This window comes from Monomorium pharaonis, chromosome 5 (genome assembly GCF_013373865.1).
Source record: "Monomorium pharaonis isolate MP-MQ-018 chromosome 5, ASM1337386v2, whole genome shotgun sequence".
Classification (NCBI taxonomy): domain Eukaryota; kingdom Metazoa; phylum Arthropoda; class Insecta; order Hymenoptera; family Formicidae; genus Monomorium; species Monomorium pharaonis.
The window spans coordinates 15114794-15135198 of NC_050471.1; the positions used below are offsets into that span (position 1 = coordinate 15114794).

Consider the following 20405-nt stretch of genomic DNA (forward strand, 5'->3'; position numbering starts at 1 on the left):
CACATCTACGATATGATTGTCAAAACGGATAAAAAGCTGACCGGCTTCATTGCTAAGCAGAATGCGACAATCGCCGACATTCGATCCAGTCTAAATGCAATACCCGAGCTATTGCGCAAAGTTGATGATCACAACGTTAGACTGACAACTCTTGAAAATGATCACCTGAAATTGTCGTAGGCTCTGAGTGATGCTGCAGCTGCGCTTGGCATTGTAGATAAGAAAATATTGCAACTTAATGACACTGATATTATTGTCTCCGCCATACCTGGCGATGTGACTGACTCGCCACAGGAAATATCAGTCAAGTTGCTGGACGCGCTGGAGCTGCCGCACCTTACAGCCGACGTTCTTAATGCCAGAGAAATGATTAGGGGGCGGGCGAGTAATATCGGTCGTACCGTAGCTGCTGACTCTGGGTCAGTCCTGGATGGGGCAACTGCTTCTTTCTTGCCGAGAGTGGCTCCTGCCAGGAGGTCAATCATCATAACGTTGAAGTCCTCAAAAGTACGTGATTTTATCATCGACTCTAAGCGAAGAAGGGGCCTCCTCACCGCGGGGGCTGTTTTCGGCAATGAACAACGGAGCAATGTCTACGTCAACGAGCTTCTCCCATCTTCTCTGTATGATTTGCTGAAACGAACCAGGGCAGAGGCTAGGGCCAAAGGATACAAATATGTCTGGATTAAGAATGGTAGCATACATGTCAGACACTCAGATGGCAAACCAATAGTTAATATCAACTCTGACGCAGACCTTGCCAAAATTGTCTGACTAGACCTCATCAACACGCCGGTGTCCTTCCCAGCATCGACGAACATCGGGACCGATGCATCTCAGCTACGGATTGCGCAATTCAACGCTAACTCTCTCCGGGGGCACATTGAGTTCGTCAGGGTGCACATCCATTCGCATTTCTATCACATTATTTCTATTTCGGAATCATGGCTTCACGATGGCATCCCGGATGACCTGGTGCTGCTAGACAACTACTTTCTGATTAGAAGAGATCGCGTTGGGCGTCTGGGAAAAGGTATCGCGTGCTATATACATAAATCTCTTAAGGTTAAAGTACTATCATTATCTGAAAGTGACTGTTTAAACACCCCAGAATATATGATCTTGGAGATTCGCTGTCCGGGCGAAGAGTCGGTGTTGTTCGTATCTATGTATCGAAGGCCTAAAGGCCTGCTCTTTCAGGAATTTGCGGTAGCTCTTGCAAGTCACTCTCATCTTTACAAGAACATCATTATCGGTGGTGATCTCAACTGCAATTTATTATCTAATAACTTCGAGGCAAATTATCTGAGAGAGCTGGTTGCTTCCCTTTTATTACACATTATCAATTCTGATGCGACTTTTTATACGTCATCCACCGACTCTTGGCTTGATGTTTTTGTGGTCGACGACAGCGACAAAGTTTCGGGTTATGTCAAGTCTTCCAGTCCCTTTATAGCGGGGCATGATCTGCTCGAACTAACATATACACTCAGGACAAAATCTAATGCCATGCGTACTTTATTTCGCCGTAGCTATAAAAATATCGACACCGCTCGCTTCCGTGCGCATCTAGATGCAAATGTTCAGTTAACCAACTATGAGATAAAGGTAACTATGAGTGATACTTGTGTCGATGAGCTCGAAGCCTTACTATCAAACACCTTGCGCAGTGCGCTGGATGTCTTTGCTCCACTGAGAAGGCTCAAGACTAAAAAACCCCCATTGCCGTGGCTCACCAATGACATTCGAGACAGGTTTCGCACGCGTACCCTGCTATATAAACAGGCTAAACGAGCTAATAGCTTGTTAGGATATGCTAGGTACAAGCACTTTCGCAACCAACTCAACACGGATATTAAACGTGCGAAAAGCGAATTTCAATTCGATTCTCTTAGGGAAATTATTCATCCGGCGAAACTGTGGAAGGAGCTGGCTCGCCTGGGTCTAGTCAAGTCGTCCTTGACCTCCCCTCTTCATTTCTTTTCTGCGGACCAGCTCAATTCATACTATGCGTCCATTTCTGGCCCCCATCATACTTGCTCATATACTGACTTCATAAATGCTATAAGACATGTCACTGTTTCCCAGCGTTCGGAGTTCACCTTCTCACCTGTCTCATCTGACATGGTCCTCAAACTAATTGCTGCACGACCTCCTGGCTTATATGCAGCGGGATCAGATGGTGTCTCGATGTTCACCATTAGGACTGCTTGGCCGAGTGTTTCAGCATGTCTAACTCGGCTATACAATTCGTCCCTGGAAACATGCAAGTTTCCATCAGAATGGAAGAAAGCTCTCATTCGGCCCTTGTCTAAAATCCGTATTCCGAGATCTCCCTCCGACACACGACCGATAGCAAATTTATCCGAGCTGTCCAAAATTCTGGAGAAGATAGTCGCGCAGCAAATGGGTGACTATCTGAGCTATCATAATATTCTGAATCCTAGGCAGTCTGCGTACCGAACAGGTTATAGCACACAGACAGCGTTATTGAGAGTGTGTGATGACATCAGAAGTGGTGCAGACAAGGACATGATAACCATTCTTGTTCGATTTTAGCCGAGCGTTCGATACTGTTCCACATTTGAGATTGCTCACCAAACTCAGGGAAATTGGTTTCTCCGACTCTGTTCTGGCTTGGATTTTATCATATCTCACCGGTCGTAAGCAGGCAGTTGTCGGTGATGAGGGCGGTTGCTCACACTGGCAGCCGACTTACACTGGAGTCCCCCAAGGATCGGTATTGGGCCCATTATTATTCTGGCTTTACATAAATGATATAGGCACAGTTCTAGCACACTCTAATTTCATGGTCTTTGCGGATGACACTCAGATTTACCTGTCTTGTCCTCGTGGTTATCTTCTGCATGGCCTTGAGCTGATTTCACGTGACGCGCAAGCTATATTTAATTATGCTAACCTAAACGGACTAAAACTTAACCTTACGAAATCTAAAGTCTTAATTTTAGCCAGTAACTCATATGTTAACGACATAGATCTGAACACCCTTCCGTCAATAGTGGTCGACAACACCTGTATACCTTTTGTAAACGAAGCCAGAAACTTGGAAGTAATCCTTATGTCGAATCTCTCCTGGAAAAAGCATATAGCTCTCGTCTCACGCAAGGTTCACTTTGCCTTACACAAACTAAAATTTAATAAAAATGCTCCCTCCACGGCATTAAGAATCAAACTAGTTACTGCTTTAGTATGGCCACACATAGATTACTGTTGTCTTGTTTATCATGGTCTCATCGATGAATTGAACGTAGCACTGCAACGACTTGTGAATTGCAGCATAAAGTTTATCTTCAACTTGCGCTCCGATGTTCATATCACGCCTTATCGGCAGCGTCTGGGCTGGCTATCCGTTGAGAACAGGCGATTTCATTTTCTTGGCTGCCAACTATACAGAATTCTTCATATGCAATCCCCCTCCTATCTCACTGAAATGTTCACCTATCTCGATCCAGGATTAAGGAGATCTGATCGCCTTGCTGCTTCACAGCAAATCTTTCACATTCCCCATCATAGGACCGCCATGTTCAGAAACTCCTTTCAACTCTCTGCAATCTACTTCTGGCACTCTCTCCCTAGTTGCATAACGGAATCTCCCTCATTTGGCAGCTTCAGGGAGAGTCTGGATGCCTATCTTCTTAACATTGAATTGAGGGGTGAGAGGATTACCTTTGGCTATGTTTCATAAATCCTCATTATTATTAAGAATTAACTCACTCTCCAGAAGTTATTATTAACAATTATCAATATTCTTTAACGTATTCATAACCTAGTTTAATGTTATTGAAAGTCTATTTCATTGTTTATTCATGTTGCCTTCACCAACTCGGATTATATATTTATTTTGTGTTATTGATCGTTAAGTTTAGTGCTTACGTTATGCTCTTTTCCATATCTTCGTGGACAATAATTCTATCTAGATGCTAAGTTCTTTATCTCCTGTCAGAGACATTACCTTGTCACATGTGTCATGATGTCAACTCGGCGCTTTGATGGTCACACTAGCGGAATCAATTACTTATTGCGTAAAATGTTGTAAATTTCTGTGATTTTAGACTACCTTAGTAATCAACCTTAATTATAGCTCAGAGATTCACATTGTACTATCAATGCTATGTACTATTACTCTATTATGCAATGTATCATATTTTACGATGACACATCTCTTACTTGTAATTTTGCCCTTCAGCTTATGCTTGGACATAATAATAAAAATCAATCAATCAATCAATCAATCTCTCTCTCTCTCTCTCTCTCTCTCTCTCTCTCTCTCTCTCTCTCTCTCCCCCCTATTGTTGTAATTTCATGCACTTTTATGTCCTTGCGCATAGTCAGATGCGTCTACATCATGTCGATATGACAGAAATCCTAACCACGCAACTGTCAACTTTAGTGCTTAATAACTTTTTTCTTAGTTGAGACCGACAATTTTTCCTTGCAGATTCGTGTTCTACGCACCGAAATACACAAATTTACCAAGTTATATGGAAATCGGAGGTAGGGGCGTTATACAGCATATTTACCCAATCTTCAATTGAACACTTCAATTGAACAATGTAATTCGGTCGCACCTAACGCAACATTTATATTTGTCTTAAATTTCAAAGTGCATTAGCTTACTTTTTTTCTCATATAGAATGAAAATATACATATCCATGTCACGCTCGAACAGAGCATAATCATCGTCATCATTGTCCAATAGATTAGAAAATATGTGGTAAGTGGGCAACATTTTCTTTACATTAGGATTCTCATGGATTCTCATGAAGTCTCATAGGAGACTTCATTCATTTCCGCTATCACTTCAATATATCTTCCAGTACCGACTAGTATCTCAATAAGATGAAAACAGTTTTGCTGACTCCTTTGTACGATTTGTTTTGCTATATCATATTTACTTTCATCGGTGTCAACCCAATTCAGTATCTCTCTATATAATTTTCGCCTCACATGATAAGGTCAGTCATAAACAAATTGACTGTGTATAAAAACTCTCTGTATCGCGACGCATTCGCGTGTTCCGCGTTTACCGATCGCGTAGAAATTACACAATGATATTCATTGAGCATACTTTTGTTTTTGTATACCATCATTATCATCAGAATCATCATCGTTGAGAGCGTACATAACATCTATGTCATGGCTGTTTATGGCCGCACACTAAACACATATTGCGTGGAATTATTACATACACGGATTGACGGCAATTTAAGCAAGCTTGATAATCCAACTTTTCAAGACGATCAGTTTGATGCTCCCTAACAGCACTCATTTTTTCTCTAATGTCCCACATGTCAATCATGCAATTGGCACAAAGGACTAGAGCACCATCCGTAGAATTAAAAAAATATTGCGCAATGTTCGTGTTACGTCCGGAAGACTTCACGTTTTTATTACCCGCTGACCTCTAAGGAAATAGATATACTAAGGAAATGCATTTGGCACTCATCGAGAATCAAAAAGAGTACAGAATTAAACACCGAGTCGCGCATTGTGGGAAAGAGCGGATACGATCATAGAAATTCCAGAGAGCCCGCGCTTTCCGAATTGAATATCGAAATGCTGCTGAAGTTTCTCTGTACACCGGTAATTTACAGATCCTTCTTTTTACGCTCACTAATAAAGAGCCGGATGTAATCTAAATCGTTGAGAAAATCGTGAGAACGTGTAGAGCTTCGAAGGTAAAACAAATGAAAACCCGATCCTTTTGAACGCCGGAAGCAATAAATTCATCTTTCGAAGTAAGACACGACTCTCAATCCTAGAAAAGTATTGACGACAAGGCAACAGGAAACATAAAAATCTTATTTTTACTGCCCTTAAATAAGAACATCCGAGAATATCAATCCCTCCCCCCAGAACTTGAACTATCGCGGGCGGAAACAAAGAAAAATAAACCAATGATTAGAGACTCTAACAGTGGTTTATTCCAAAAACAAATAAGGTCCTATCCAATTAAAAACTACCTCCGTGGAACCCCGAAAAGGAGTCAACCAATCAAAACCTTTAAACCTCCCCCACACTCAAACCTATCTTCCTGGGAAGTCACTATAAAGCCGCGACCCGACTGTCATGGTCAACCACTTTCTCCTTCCATTTTTTTCGCGACGCTTTCGAATATTTTCCACGAGTGACTCAACTCCAAGTTCAGCGCGAGAATTTAAGTTCGTACCCTCCTCGTGAGTGATTCGAGTTGGTGAACCATTGACAATCAAATGCGGAGTTTCATCCAAGATCCTCATGGAAGCCAACCCCCCCCCCCTTCCCCCGGCAAACACTCTTAGCAACCCAAGGGGGAATATCCAACCACATTTTCACTCGCCCACATATTCCACAGCGGACAGCAAGTAGCAAGTCATTCACTTAGATTTTTCTCTCCATTTTCCTTTTTTATTGTTCTCCCATATAATATACTGTTGTCACTTTAGTGAACCACCACCCCCGACTTAATCAATCACGGCAGACATTAAGACGGAAACGTCGGAGTCAAATCAGAGCGGCACAGACCCTTCTCGACCAAGCCTACCGGGAGTTCCTAGAGTCGATACGTTCTCTGATCGCCGAGAACTCACCCCTCCTCGCTCTTCCCTCTCATTCTACGATCGCCGAGGACTCACCCCGAGTCCCTCCTCCCTTTCATTCTCCGATCACCGAGGACTCACCCCGAGTTCCTCCTACCACGTATTCCCCTGTTAGTTCCCCAGTACCCGAAAATGAATCCACCACTCTCCCCTGCATCCTCGACTTCTAGCGTAGAATTCATAAAAGAGATTCCACCTCCCCGCCGCGTCACTACTATTATAATGGAACTCAAAAATCACTCCTCGACTTAATAATCCAATTCCCACTCAAAACGGACCCCATACTCCCCCACTACCGCGACTAGGCCCTTATGTCCGACGCGACCTCGATGTTTTATTTTCAGTAGTGTCGTCCCTCTTTCCGACAGATCACATCCCTATTTTCCTCCCTTGTTACTTTAATCCTTTTATCGTCCCCAACGATTTTTTAAATAATTTCTTCCCACCGTCCACGGCAACTCTACAGCAGATTGAATAAAATATTAATCTTCCCGATCTGCTAAGCGACAATTTGTTAAAAACACTTATACATTTTATATACATACACATATAAATAATTACATAAGAGCTTTGAATGCTAATCAGTTCCGAACTAATGTTAAAAAATTACCACATACGCATATTTTATCTAAATTTATTACGACCTCCTGTATTCGTATTTTAAAACCTGTATTTGTTTTTCTCTCAGACAAAAATGTATTATTAAAATAAATGTTATTGTTATTTTTAAGTAATTATATTTAATTACAACCCCCTCCCTCCTTCCGAACAAAGATAGCACCTGGTCCGATGCCGAGTTAAAGCGATTTAATTCGCTGATTCAAAATAGGACCAACACGTCCAAAATAGGACAAGCACGTCCAGAAAAACAGAATTATAGCGGGCCTACTGGCACGCTGACCCACATTTCCTGGGCATTACGAGCGTTCCTCCCTAAGGCGCTTCCCTTCTCTTGACTGTGCGCTTTCGGGAGTCGTGTCACGTTACGTCCTTCCGTATCTTATCTCCATCTCCTATAAATACCTTCTTAACACTCGATTCGATCCTAATTTTGTAAGGCTGGACGTAACATTCGGAACGTTCGTTTAACTTGAGAAAGTCTTCATGTGAAATAAATTTTTTTCATGCAATCGACAACGTTGATGGAATAACTCGTGGAATCACTATTATCGGAAACTATGCTTTCATCATCTAACTCATCACATCTTTATCAAAATTTTCAAAATCTTTGCCCGCAATATTCACAATTTCTTCATCATCCGCGATATCCACAATTTTTTCATCATCCGCGATGTCCACAATTGCTACATCATACGCCATATCTATGAACTTCCAACTTCATTCAACTGATAGCCATTCTTTAAGTCACAAAATTATTTCACGATAAATCAAGTATGTGGTATTTTATTCATCAGTGAGAAAAAAAAACATCAGATGTGATTCTTCAAATCGACCTGACTGGCCTCATATGGTATATATTTGATAAAGCACGTTAATTATTTCACGATACTTAGATTAGCTCGGGTCACAAAAGTAATTCACGATACTTAGATTCGCTTGGGTCACAGACTTTACGCTCACTGTGCTATCGTGCTTTTCCGATCCAATTATATATTTTACTCTTAGCCCTTACAGTTATGCATAGCAAGCAGCTTAGAGCTACCGGGCGATAAATGTCGATCAGTTGTTTAGACATTTTAGCTGCCGACAGTTCGGCGCTCACTGTCGATTCATTATCTAAAAATTTAAACTACTGAAAGTTTGGCGCTCTTGGAGAGATAACGCCGCAACAGGAAGAAATGTTTCGAATTACTAGGGTTCGACGCTCCTCGTCGCGATAAACATTCGCTAATTTGTTTATATCGAGCCACTGAAAGCTATTGAATATGACCATTGATATTTGTTTATAGCTATTCGCTACTTCCAAAAGCTGCCGGATAAAGAGCGATTGTAAAAATCGTCCGTTTTGTGGACATCGAGTTTTGATACGATTTTGGTGGTAAATGATTGTATATCATCAAACATTCATCCTCTAAAAATTTTAAATTGAGCATACCTTTTATTGCTGAAATATAAAGGGTTAAAGTTGATATTTTTCACGAATAAAGGTTACGCTATTTTACACGTTCAACATAAGAAATTTTAATGAAAAAATCACAGAATACTACATTTGTTAAGAATTTTTCATAGCTCAGTAACAATTATGTAATCTGTAAAATATCTCGGTAAAAAAGTTACCACTACTAAAACTATTAGAAAAATCATAGTAAATACTGCAGCATTTCAAAAATTAGTGGTACCTATATTTCAAATATTGTTATAAGGTTATCAGATTTATAATATATAGGATGTCCCAAAACATGTGGGCCAACGCTTGTAAAAAGGTAGAAGGGATCGAAATGAACATAAAAGTCCAATATTGTCTTGAATTAAGTCTTGGGTTAGGTCTACCAATAATCGAGGTATTAATTTTTCAAATTATGCGAATGAGAGCGCGCCGAGGAAAGAGTTCGATCCGCTCGAGTCAACACGGAAGAAAAAAAGTCTATCGATATGAATGTATGATAAGCTTTCATTAATTTACTGTTCACAATTACGATAGAAATTAATTATATTACACAGAATAACATGGTTCGGCTTTTTGAAGGCCGTAGATCCTTTTCGACGTAATCATTCTAAACTAAAATAAACTATGCTAATCGATTCTACGCAAAAAACCACGACCAAAACATGTACAATAACTCCATTTGTTATAAAAAAATTTGAATCACTCTTTATTTAAGAATATCTAAAAACTTTCAGCAAGAATCTATAACCTATTTATCCCTTCTCAGATCATATAACTTTTGTTAAAAACATTTTTCTCGGAGAAATTTTTTTAAGAATATTTGAGCACTTGAGTACAGTTCCGAAAAGGGTAAACCTCCGATCGCGCTGAAATTTTAACCAAAGCTTACCCTTGATTAGAGAAAAAAGTGCCTGAAAGGATTTTTGGCGACAAAGCCTCGTTTGCCCCCCAGCCCCCTTCAAAGTTTTTACAGTTCTTACTAAATATCTCCGAAAATATTGATTTTAGAGAAAAAAGTTTGAAACCAAAAATGAAACTCATAAATAGCTCTACAAAAATATCATATACATTTTTTACGTAAACCTATTACTTTGGCTGTTATGACCCAAAATAACTCGGCGGGAGTCAAATTGACCCCGTCAAACATTTTTTTAAAATTTCTGTTTTACTAAATATGCAAAAATTTTTTAATTTAAAGGTTATATATATTTATTTAACATAAAGAAAAGTTTAATTGCAAAGGGCAAGCGGAATAAGCAGGTAAAATCTGCCCCCGCACTAATCGAGCTCAAATTGATATCATTAGTTGACACCCTTGAGATGTCAAACTTTCCCAAATATTAGCTACAAAATTGCATTTTTGGGGGAGTTATGGAGGGGGAAAAAATAAAGAAAGTGGTTTTTTTCGAAAATAGTTGGACCAATTTTAATAAAAAATATATATGTTGTAAACATCATTTAGACAAATTTAAGAAAATTTTAAGTAATTTTTGTGGTTAAAAAAACCCGATAAAAAAATTTTTGAATTTTTTATGAATTTTTTTGGAGGTGATAGTTCTGAGATACCACTTTTATATTTTCATAAAAACATCTCTAGATTTTCTTCTTTAACACATATTTTTTTCAAATTAATCGGAGTGGTGGAACATAGTTAAAAATAATAATTCACACCGCGCTGCTGTGCCGCGCCGCGCCGGCTGGGCGACCGGGCCACGGCGCACGGCGATTGTTGTCATGTTGAATTTACATACTACTGTTGCAATGTTTAGTTGCCAAAAAAAATTATGATATAATAATATAAAATATAATAACACATATAATATTTCCATGACGTCTGCAGTTAGCCTATAAAACTTATTGTTTTGGCAATTTATTGATAATTTATTGATAATCATAATGTGAGTTTCCTTGCCTCTCACATTATCTATTACCGGGGTGCTTTTTTAAAATGAGTTCCCTCGCCTGTCACATTATTTATCATCGGGGTGCTTTTTTAATGTGAGTCCCCTCGCCTCTCACATTATTTATTATCGGTGTGCTTTTTTAATGTGAGTTCCCTCGCCTCTCACATTATTTATTATCAGGATGTTTTTTTAAAGTGAGTTCCTTTGCCTCTCACATTATCTATCAACGGGGTGCTTTTTTAAAGTGAGTCCCCTCGCCTCTCACATTATCTATCATCGGGGTGCTTTTTTAAAGTGAGTTCCTTTGCCTCTCACATTATCTATCAACGGGGTGCTTTTTTAATGTGAGTCCCCTCGCCTCTCACATTATTTATTATCGGTGTGCTTTTTTAATGTGAGTTCCCTCGCCTCTCACATTATTTATTATCAGGATGTTTTTTTAAAGTGAGTTCCTTTGCCTCTCACATTATCTATCAACGGGGTGCTTTTTTAAAGTGAGTCCCCTCGCCTCTCACATTATCTATCATCGGGGTGCTTTTTTAATGTGAGTCCACTCGCCAAAAAGATAATGTGAGAGGCGAAGGGACTCACTTTAAAAAAGCACCCCGATGGTAGATAATGTGAGAAGCAAGGGGACTCACTTTAAAAAACCACCCCAATGATAGATAATGTGAGAGGCGAGGAGACTGACTTTAAAAAAGCACCCCGATGGTAGATAATGTAAGAGGCAAGGGGACTCACTTTAAAAAAGCACCCCGATGATAGATAATGTGAGAGGCGAGGGAACTCACATTAAAAAAGCACACCGATGTTAAATAATGTGAGAGGCAAGGGGACTCATATTAAAAAAGCACCCCGAACATATGGAATTTAAAGACGTACTGCAATCTCCTCGTGATAAACTGCCGAAACGATAAGTTTTATAGGCTAACTGCAGACGTCCTGAAAATATTATATGTGTTATCATATTTTATATTATTATATCATAATTTTTCGTGGCAACTAAACATTGCAACACTGCAACTAGTATGTAAGTTCAACATGACAACAAACGCCGCGGCACAACGGCGCGGTGTGAATTATTATTTTTAACCATGTTCCACTACTCCGATTGATTTGAAAAAAATATGTGTTAAAGAAGAAAATCTAGAGATGTTTTTGTGAAAATATAAAAGTGGTATCTCAGAACTATATCACCCCCCAAAAAATTCATAAAAAAATTTTTTATCGGTTTTTTTTACCACAAAGATTATTAAAAATTTTCTTAAACTTGTCTAAACAATGTTTACAACATATATTTTTTTCATTAAAATCGGTCCAACATTTTCGAAAAAACAACTTTCTTTATTTTTCTTTCCCCCTCCATAACTCCCCAAAAAATGCAATTTTGTAGCTAATTTTTCGGGAAGTTTTACATCTCAAGGGTGCCAACTAATAATATCAATTTGAGCTTGATTAGTGCGGGGGCAGATTTCACCTGCTTATTCCGTTATGCCCTTTGAAAAAAAAGTAATTTTTTTACAGTTCAACATAAAACAGAAATATTTTTATAATTTAAAATAAAACATAAACATTACTATAGTTTAACATATAACACAAAGGTAATATTTATCATGTATTGTATTTGTAAAACGTAAAATAAACGACATCCACGCTTGTACAGTACCATAGGTTTGCGACTTTCCACGTTGTTCGTTTCCAATATTTTCGCATTAACCAAATATCGACTTTAAAATGTGGGTTAGGTTAGAAAAATTTACGAGGAGGGTGTGCAGGGGGGAGGAGCGGAGCCGCTCCTCCGCCCACGCGTTTTCTGCACAACCCTTTGCGAATTTCCACGCGAAACGAGATATATTTCTTGCAAAACGAGATTATAGAAAAATTTTCTGTTTTATGTTAAACTGTAAAAAAATTACTTTTTTTTTCAAATTTGCAATTAAACTTTTCTTTATGTTAAATAAATATATATAACCTTTAAATTAAAAATTTTCGCATATTTAATAAAACAGAAATTAAAGAAAATGTTCGACCGGATTAATTTGACCCCCGCCAAGTTATTTTGGGTCATAACAGCCAAAATAATAGGTTTACGTAAAAAATGTATATAATATTTTTGTAGAGCTATTTATGAGCTTAATTTTTGGTTTCAAACTTTTTTCTTTAAAATCAATATTTTTGGAGATATTTAGTAAGAACTGTAAAAACTTTGAAGGGGGCTGGGGGGCAAACGAGGCTTTATCGCCAAAAATCCTTTCAGGAACTTTCTTCTCTAATCAAGGGTGAGCTTTGGTTAAAATTTTAGCACAATCGGAGGTTTACTCTTTTCGGAACTTTATCCGAGCACTTTAACATAAATATCTTACTTTACATTTAATTAAATTTAAATAAATACCAGTGTCTTATGTTATTTAATTATAAAATATTTGTTAGGTTAATACATACAATTGTTAAATACAAAATATTACTTACGATATGACATTATTCCATTGTTGCGTTTTATTGTCGTATTGTACAGTGTGTTCTTTTATTTTATCTTGTTCGTTGTTCAATTTTTTTAAAGTTTCTTCTTCCTTTAGTATTATATCATGTAATTCCCGTTTGAATGTTTGTCCTAAATTATTAATATCATTGTTGGTCTATAAAAAGAAAAATATTACCGTACATTGAATATAACGGTACATTGAGTATAATGATAAATGTTATTTGAATAATTTTATATTTACTTCTGCTTCTTTACGTAATTTCTCTTCAGTAATCTTTATTTTTAAAATTTTTTGTTGTAATTGCTTCTTATCTTCAGTATCCTACAATATAATATAATATATAATATTATTTTAATAATATAATAGAATAATATAATATGTGTTTTCTATATGAAATTTACCCGTAATAATTTATCCTTTAAACGTTTTGTTTCGGACAATAAATCGCTTGTCGTATTTTTCATACTTATTTCTATTGTATTGTGACTTTTACACGCTTTTTGATATCTTTCATTAGTTTCACGTACTATTTGCCGTAATGCTTTCATATCTAAATAAAATATATATCATATTACTGTTAATGCTAGTGCCACACTATTCACGTATTCGTGATTCATATAACATTCATAAATAATATGGAGAGAAAAATCGTCGATTTGTCATGCGCGATTCGTCATTCGCTGACCGAGCGGTTTTTCAACAAATCTCAAAGAACATAAATCAATACGAATCTATCTATTCACGATCGACACATTATTCGCAATAATTCATAGTTCTTACTTTGGCTGCTATAATGAAAACCGAATAAACAAATGAATATAATCGTGCCTTTGCACTTTTAGAAGACATTTTTGGCACAAACAATAATGGTTAAATAAATGTCTATACTGCTGAAACTGGTCGAAGTATCACAAACTAAAGAAAGACGAATTACGAATGATATATTGCGAATCGCGAATAATGTAAGAGGTTTCCAATAGTGAATGACGAATCTCCACGAACGTCGAACAAATCTCCACGAATTACGAAGTACGAATTACGAATTGCGCATAGCGTGGCACTAGCATAAATGAATAATTCAGGGACCCGATATTCCTTTCGATATTAAATTTTTTTTCAGAACATATAATATAGTTTTTAAATATATTTATGTCCTTTAAGTATTCTTAAAAGATTCGTTTTTTGAAAAATGTGTTTTTTTTTTATTAATATTTGAATATTGCTTTACATTCTGTACATTTTTTAAAAAATGTATAAAAAAGAATAAAATAGATCAATTTTAAATCCTGTAGTGACATGAAAAAACTATATATCTTTTGTAATTTTGAACAATGCTTAAGTTCCGAAAAAAAGATTTAAAAAATCCATATCAATATTGGCGACTTTCTTCTAATAATTTGTGACACTAGATGTTTAACAGCTTCATATACTCATTTTAATACTTTTCCGGTAAATTAACAATTTTTTTAAATTAAAATCAGATTCGAAGCAAGTCAAACCTACCAAAAAACATTGCTTTTACTTGCTATTCTTGAGCTCAAAATCGATTCATTTCATCTATCTTTTTCTTATTTTATTTATTTCATTTTTAATTATTTCAAACATATGGGTTTATTTATTTGTAATTATATTTTAACCTTAAGTCATTTTTATTAATTACTTCATTAGAATAACTTTAATTTAGATTAATATCTATAGAAAAAAAAACAATATAAGACAGTCCTTTGATTGAGAAGCATGGACAAAGAAATATTAATATTTAGTATTCGAATCAATTTTTATTTGTCTCGATTCAACATTTTTTTGCTGAGATAAAGTAAGTTTGAATTTTTCAAAGCAAAAAGGTATAGAAAGGTATAAATAAACGTAAAAGTCCACCATAATTTTTGGATATCTCCAATAATAGCCGAGATACTAATTTTTCAAATTGTACTAATGAGAACGCGCCAAGAAAAGCGTTGAGCCCATGAGCCGCTCGAGCTATAGTACGGCCCACTATATCAAACATTGGTTGCCGGCGGCTCAGCACTTTCTTCAGCGTTTTCCTCGATGCGCTCTCATTGGTACGATTAAAAAAATTAATATCTCGGCTATCATTGGAGATATCCAAAAATTATGGTGGACTCTTACGTTCATTTCAATTCCGTCTATCTTTTTATTAAGAAATGGACGATGCTCGCATTTCTTCCTGTATATTATGTTGTGTTGACTGTCAAATTAACATTGATATGTTGTAACATACGACTACAATTGAGAAATTTTAAAAGAATTTTGAAAAATTTCTTCGATAAAATTTGCAAAACCACTAAAATGTTAGCTTTTCGAAATCCGAACTTACGAAATTGAGCGATTACTTGCATAGTCACCATTAAAAAACTATAAGTTGTCTACATGTCAGAACACTCGGAAATAAAGATTCACTTAAAATGCTAGTTTCACGGAAGTTATCATGGTTTCCAGAACGCATGTACATTTCGATTTAGCAATTGTACCAGTTTAACAGACAATCGGTTAATATAAGTCAGCCGCCACTATGAGAGTAAATTACTCAACACGTTACTCAACAGGCACTATTGTGTTGTACGTAAAACCCGAATATGAAGGATTGACCATCGCAAGTGCTAAGCAAACATCTGACTGTACACGTAAATGTGAAATAAAATTGTGTAAAACAAAAATCGAGTGGACCATTATTTGACTCTTCTTCGGATTACCCAAACTTCTTTGGATTCTAACTCTCAAGGCTATAAGACGCACACACAAAATCATTAAACTGCGCCTCAAAAAGGCACAACAGATATTATGTCACTGTTAGTATTTACAAGACAGTAATATTAAAACTTTTTTTATTTGACAAAATTTTTCATTGTTTATATTAAAATTTAATACAACTACGAAAAACAAAAATCTTAAAGATTTAACAACGCAAATAAACATTATCTAATCTTACAAAAAAAATTTTGTTACCTTTTATGATCGGAGTAATATTGGTTTTCAAAGCTAATATTGAGTGAGACAATTGAGTATTTGTTACTAAAGCATTGTCTAGTGTATAATTTTCTGGAATTATTACTTTAGATGGAATATTAGTTGAATAAGAATGAATTATCTGAAATTACAAAATAGTATGAACACAATATAAATAATATATAGCCATATTTATATGATAAAATTTACTTGTAACTTTCGGTCATAGTTTACAATTCACGCCTACTTTCCTCTCTTTTAAACTTATATGTTAACTCATTTGTTATCTGTCATTGCTTATTCATTAGCAACGAGTCGCCGGACGTGTGTAATTAAGAGCGGCATTTAATCTCAGACATTATTATCCAGAGAGCACAGTGAATTTTTAAATTATTACTAAAATATTATTCTCTTTTGAAAATCATTAAGAAACATAATAAGAATGTTTCAGGAAGTTACAAATATAATATCTGTAATTTCTGAGAATTTCATACAGCATTTATTTAAACTTACATATAACTGATGTACCGTCAAGGCACTAATTTCTGATCAGTTAAGGAGTACTTCCATATTATCCTTAATATATTTAAATGCAATATAAGACGAAAATTCTAACTGTCTAGTTTTCAAATAATAAATCAACATTAAAGCTTTGAGTTACAATTCATAGCCCCCCGCACGGGTTCCCACCTTGACGGATGGAGGGGCAATAGCTGCACCGAGGACATCGCTCAAGGGTGTACCTGGGGGAAGTCAGCTAAGAGGAACCCCCCAAGCAAAGGTATAAGCAACAGTGCCAAGGGCTGCATGGCGTAAGGGGAACTGATAACAGTGCCTCCTGGATACTGGACGACCTTCAGGAGTAAGAAGCCAAGCCAAGCAATCGCGGCTCTGCCCGGGTGAGAACGTTTCACCGCGGTACTTGTGGAAACAAAATAAAAACCGAAAATAAAACCTAAAATAAAACCTATAATGAAGTGTTCAAAGGGCTAACTATGTTAAGTAGCAAAAGTCCTGAAAAGCAGGAAAAGCGAAGCCGCTAGGCTATAAAAAACAGATGTTGGTGGCGGGACTGAGGGGAGCTGCAAAGCCCACATTAGAACCGAACCTAGCATCTGGCTTCACGCCAAAGTCGAGTGAGCAGAACAAACGGACACCACCAATCAGATTGCTGGGTTGGTTAGGATTAGGAGGAATTTGATTGGTGGTGTCCGTTTGTTATTATGCGCATTTGGGACTAACTCAAGAAATCAATCCTGATGGAACAAATGCTCAGGCTACCACCAATCGAAACTCCTGATGAAGGGACCGGCGAACAGCAGAACATTAGAACTAACAGCAATGAGTAGTCAGCGACTTGAACACGATAGAATTCCTTGTGGAACATGCGCTCTGATGGCCTGCTCAAGCTGAAAAAAGCAGATGAAAATATATGTCGCCTATGCGTACAAGTCAGAGAGGACAGTGTGCATATCCTTTGCCACTGCCCCGCTCTGGCCTGTAAAAGATATTTGATCTGGAGGCAGGCCTTTGTGGAACGATTGGCACCCGTTTGCTCACGTTAATATTGGCTACGATCCCGATTGACCACCAGGTGGATTGACCACGTCAATATTGGCCACGCGTCAATATTGCCCACGTCAATAACGGCCATGCGTCAATATTAGCCACGTCAATATTGGCCACGCGTCATTATTGGCCACTCATCAATATTGGCCACGTCACTATTGGCCATGCGTCAATATTGCCCACTTCAATATTGGCCACTCGTTAATATTGCCTATGTCAATGTATTAATTAATTTTTTTTATTGTAAAAAGTCGCAAACCTATGTGTTGCAGAGAATGCTTCGCGCTCGTGCGCGACACACACACACACACATACACACACACACAGGGGTTGCAAGGGGGATCTTCGGCCCCCCCTTTCCGCATCCACCCTGTCCAAGTCGCTAATTTACCCATACAGCACAAAGCTCCGATTAAGCTCCCAGGGAGTTCATTTTGCTGAGCTCCCGAGAAGCTTACAAAATTCGACAAAACAAGCTCCCAGGGAGTTTGTTTTGCTGAGTTTTCGAGAACCTTACAAAATTCGACAAAACAAGCTACCAGGGAGTTCATTTTGCTGAGCTCCCAAGAAGCTTACAAAATTCGACAAAACAAGCTCCCAGGGAGTTCATTTTGCTGAGCTCCCGAGAAGCTTACAAAATTCGACAAAACAAGTTCCCAGGGAGTTCATTTTGCTGAGCTCCTGGGGAGCTTACAAAATTCGACAAAACAAGCTGCCAGGGAGTTCATTTTGCTGAGCTCCCGGGGAGCTTACAAAATTCGACAAAACAAGCTCCCAGGCAGTTCGTTTTGCTGAGTTTTCAAGAAGTTTGCAAAATTCGACAAAACAAACTCCCAGAGATTGAACATATCGGGTAAATTAATGTACTGCATGTATAGTCATATAGTCGCGAGTAGTTCGCAAGATCGCCACTAGGCGAAGGCACGGCGCTCCTTCTCGTGAGAAAATTTACTCCAAAAGGCTTATAAAAGAAAACCATCACTCACGGCTTACCTAGCAGTTAGTACTTCACTAGCAGCAAAGTGTAGTATATATTGTTTTTGTTACACGAAGAGAGTTCGTGGGCCTTTGCAACTCAGAGAGAGCAAAAGGGGGAAATTATAAAAATAAAATTTTTTACGGCAGCTCCTATGTCCGCTTTTGAGAGCTCCCTGAGAGCTTTATTTAAGCTGGCAGGGAGTTCAGAAATAATGTTTTAAGAACTCCCTGCGAGCTTCAAAATAATTCCCGTGAGACTTCTATATAAGCTCCCTGATAGCTTCATCTAAGCTCTCAGGGAGCTCCCAAAAGTGAACATAAGAGCTCCCGGAAAGCTTATATAGAAATTTCCCAAGAATTATTTTGAAGCTCGCAGGGAGCTCTTAAAACATGATTTATAAACTCTCTGCGAGCTCAAATGAAGCTCTCAAGGAGCTCTCAAAAGCGGACATAGCAGCTCCGTGCGAATTTTTTGGAAGCTTAAATGAAGCTTATGAAAAATTTTGTGAGCTCCTCGGGAGCTCCCCGGGAGCTCCCCGTGCTGTGTGGATATGTATATTATATTGAAAATCTGCAGACACATGTGAACTTTACTTTGTTTGCAATGTAGATGGGTTTGATTATTAATTTATTAATGTTGACGTGGGCAATATTGACATGTGGCCAATAATGACACGTAGCTAATAATGATGAGGCCAATAATGACGCGTGGCCAATATTGATCTGGGCAATATTGACGTGGCCAATACTGACGGGTGGCCAATATTGACGTGGCCAATCTACCCCGGTGGTCAATTGGAACGAAAAATAACACTTTCCATTATAATTTTTATCTTATTTTTGTTTACTACACGGAAAAAAGTTTGGCAATGCAGAAGCACTAACTAGTGCAACAGGTGTACGAAATAAAAGGGCGCTGTTGTACTTTCCCTTGTCATAGCAGCTCTCTCAGTTTGAAAACTCTGGTACCCCAATCTCGCACCGCAGCAGTCCTAACTTTAAAGTGTAGTGGCTCTTTTTGCACCGGGGATTGCAGCAGTGTGTTATAGCAGAGAAGATCTCTCTGACTGTATAATAACAACACGAATGGTTAAATTTGTGATAGTGATAGACTTTTTACTTAAGTTTTAAGGGGGGCAAGTCATGTAAATCGAAATTTTTTAGCATTTTTTTTCTTGCTTAAATTTATAGGAAATTTTCCGTAGAATATGAAAAAAAAATAGTAGAAACCGATTTGAGAGTTCCTTCTATATTATTTTCGTCGAAAAGTGAACGGTCGAATTGGGCGGAGCACTCATGTAGACGAGTCGGAAACTCAGTCTTTCGATCCCTCTGTAATAAATGTTAACCTAGCTGTGTTAGAATAATGTTCGAAAAACAGGAAGATCTGCTCTATGGCCCTGGAATTGCAGATTAGCAAAAAACTGCGGTAAGTTAAAATAAATTACGATTTTTTAACGATTTTGTTACTCGAACTTTAAACGCGTTTTTCTCTAAACTACTTTTTTAAAATTGGCATGCAAGATAACTCAAAAACTATTCATCCGATTGAGTTTTCCTTGTGCATACATTTAGATAAATACTTTCCTCATAAATTGAACCTTTATTTGTAATTGTATTGTTTAAATAAATTATTTTTATTGCATAATTAACACAAAAATTTTTCGTAAAAATTAATACTTTTTTTCTACGTGTCGCCATTTTTACAATTTTGCATTATTTTCTTTAACAATAGGTTCAATTGATAACGCAAACCGTACATAAAAGAAATCTATTTGGTTTTTTTGTTTCAAATGAATACAAGTAGCGCTACATTGCACGCCGACAAGTGACTTCA

The 20405-nt window shown here is 37.4% G+C and overlaps 1 protein-coding gene across 2 annotated transcripts in view; it reads right to left on the reverse strand.

Moving 5' to 3' along the window:
- LOC105839730 (intraflagellar transport protein 81 homolog) overlaps window positions 1-20405 on the reverse strand; it is a 145206-nt gene that overhangs the window by 12503 nt on the left and 112298 nt on the right. For both annotated transcript variants that reach the window (XM_036286749.1, XM_036286748.1), the window contains exons 9-12: window positions 16022-16163; window positions 13456-13604; window positions 13295-13375; window positions 13041-13207 (exon numbers count right to left, since the gene is read on the reverse strand). In XM_036286749.1, coding sequence (XP_036142642.1) covers window positions 13041-13207; window positions 13295-13375; window positions 13456-13604; window positions 16022-16163 — 539 coding nt within the window. The remainder of the gene's footprint in view (window positions 1-13040; window positions 13208-13294; window positions 13376-13455; window positions 13605-16021; window positions 16164-20405) is intronic.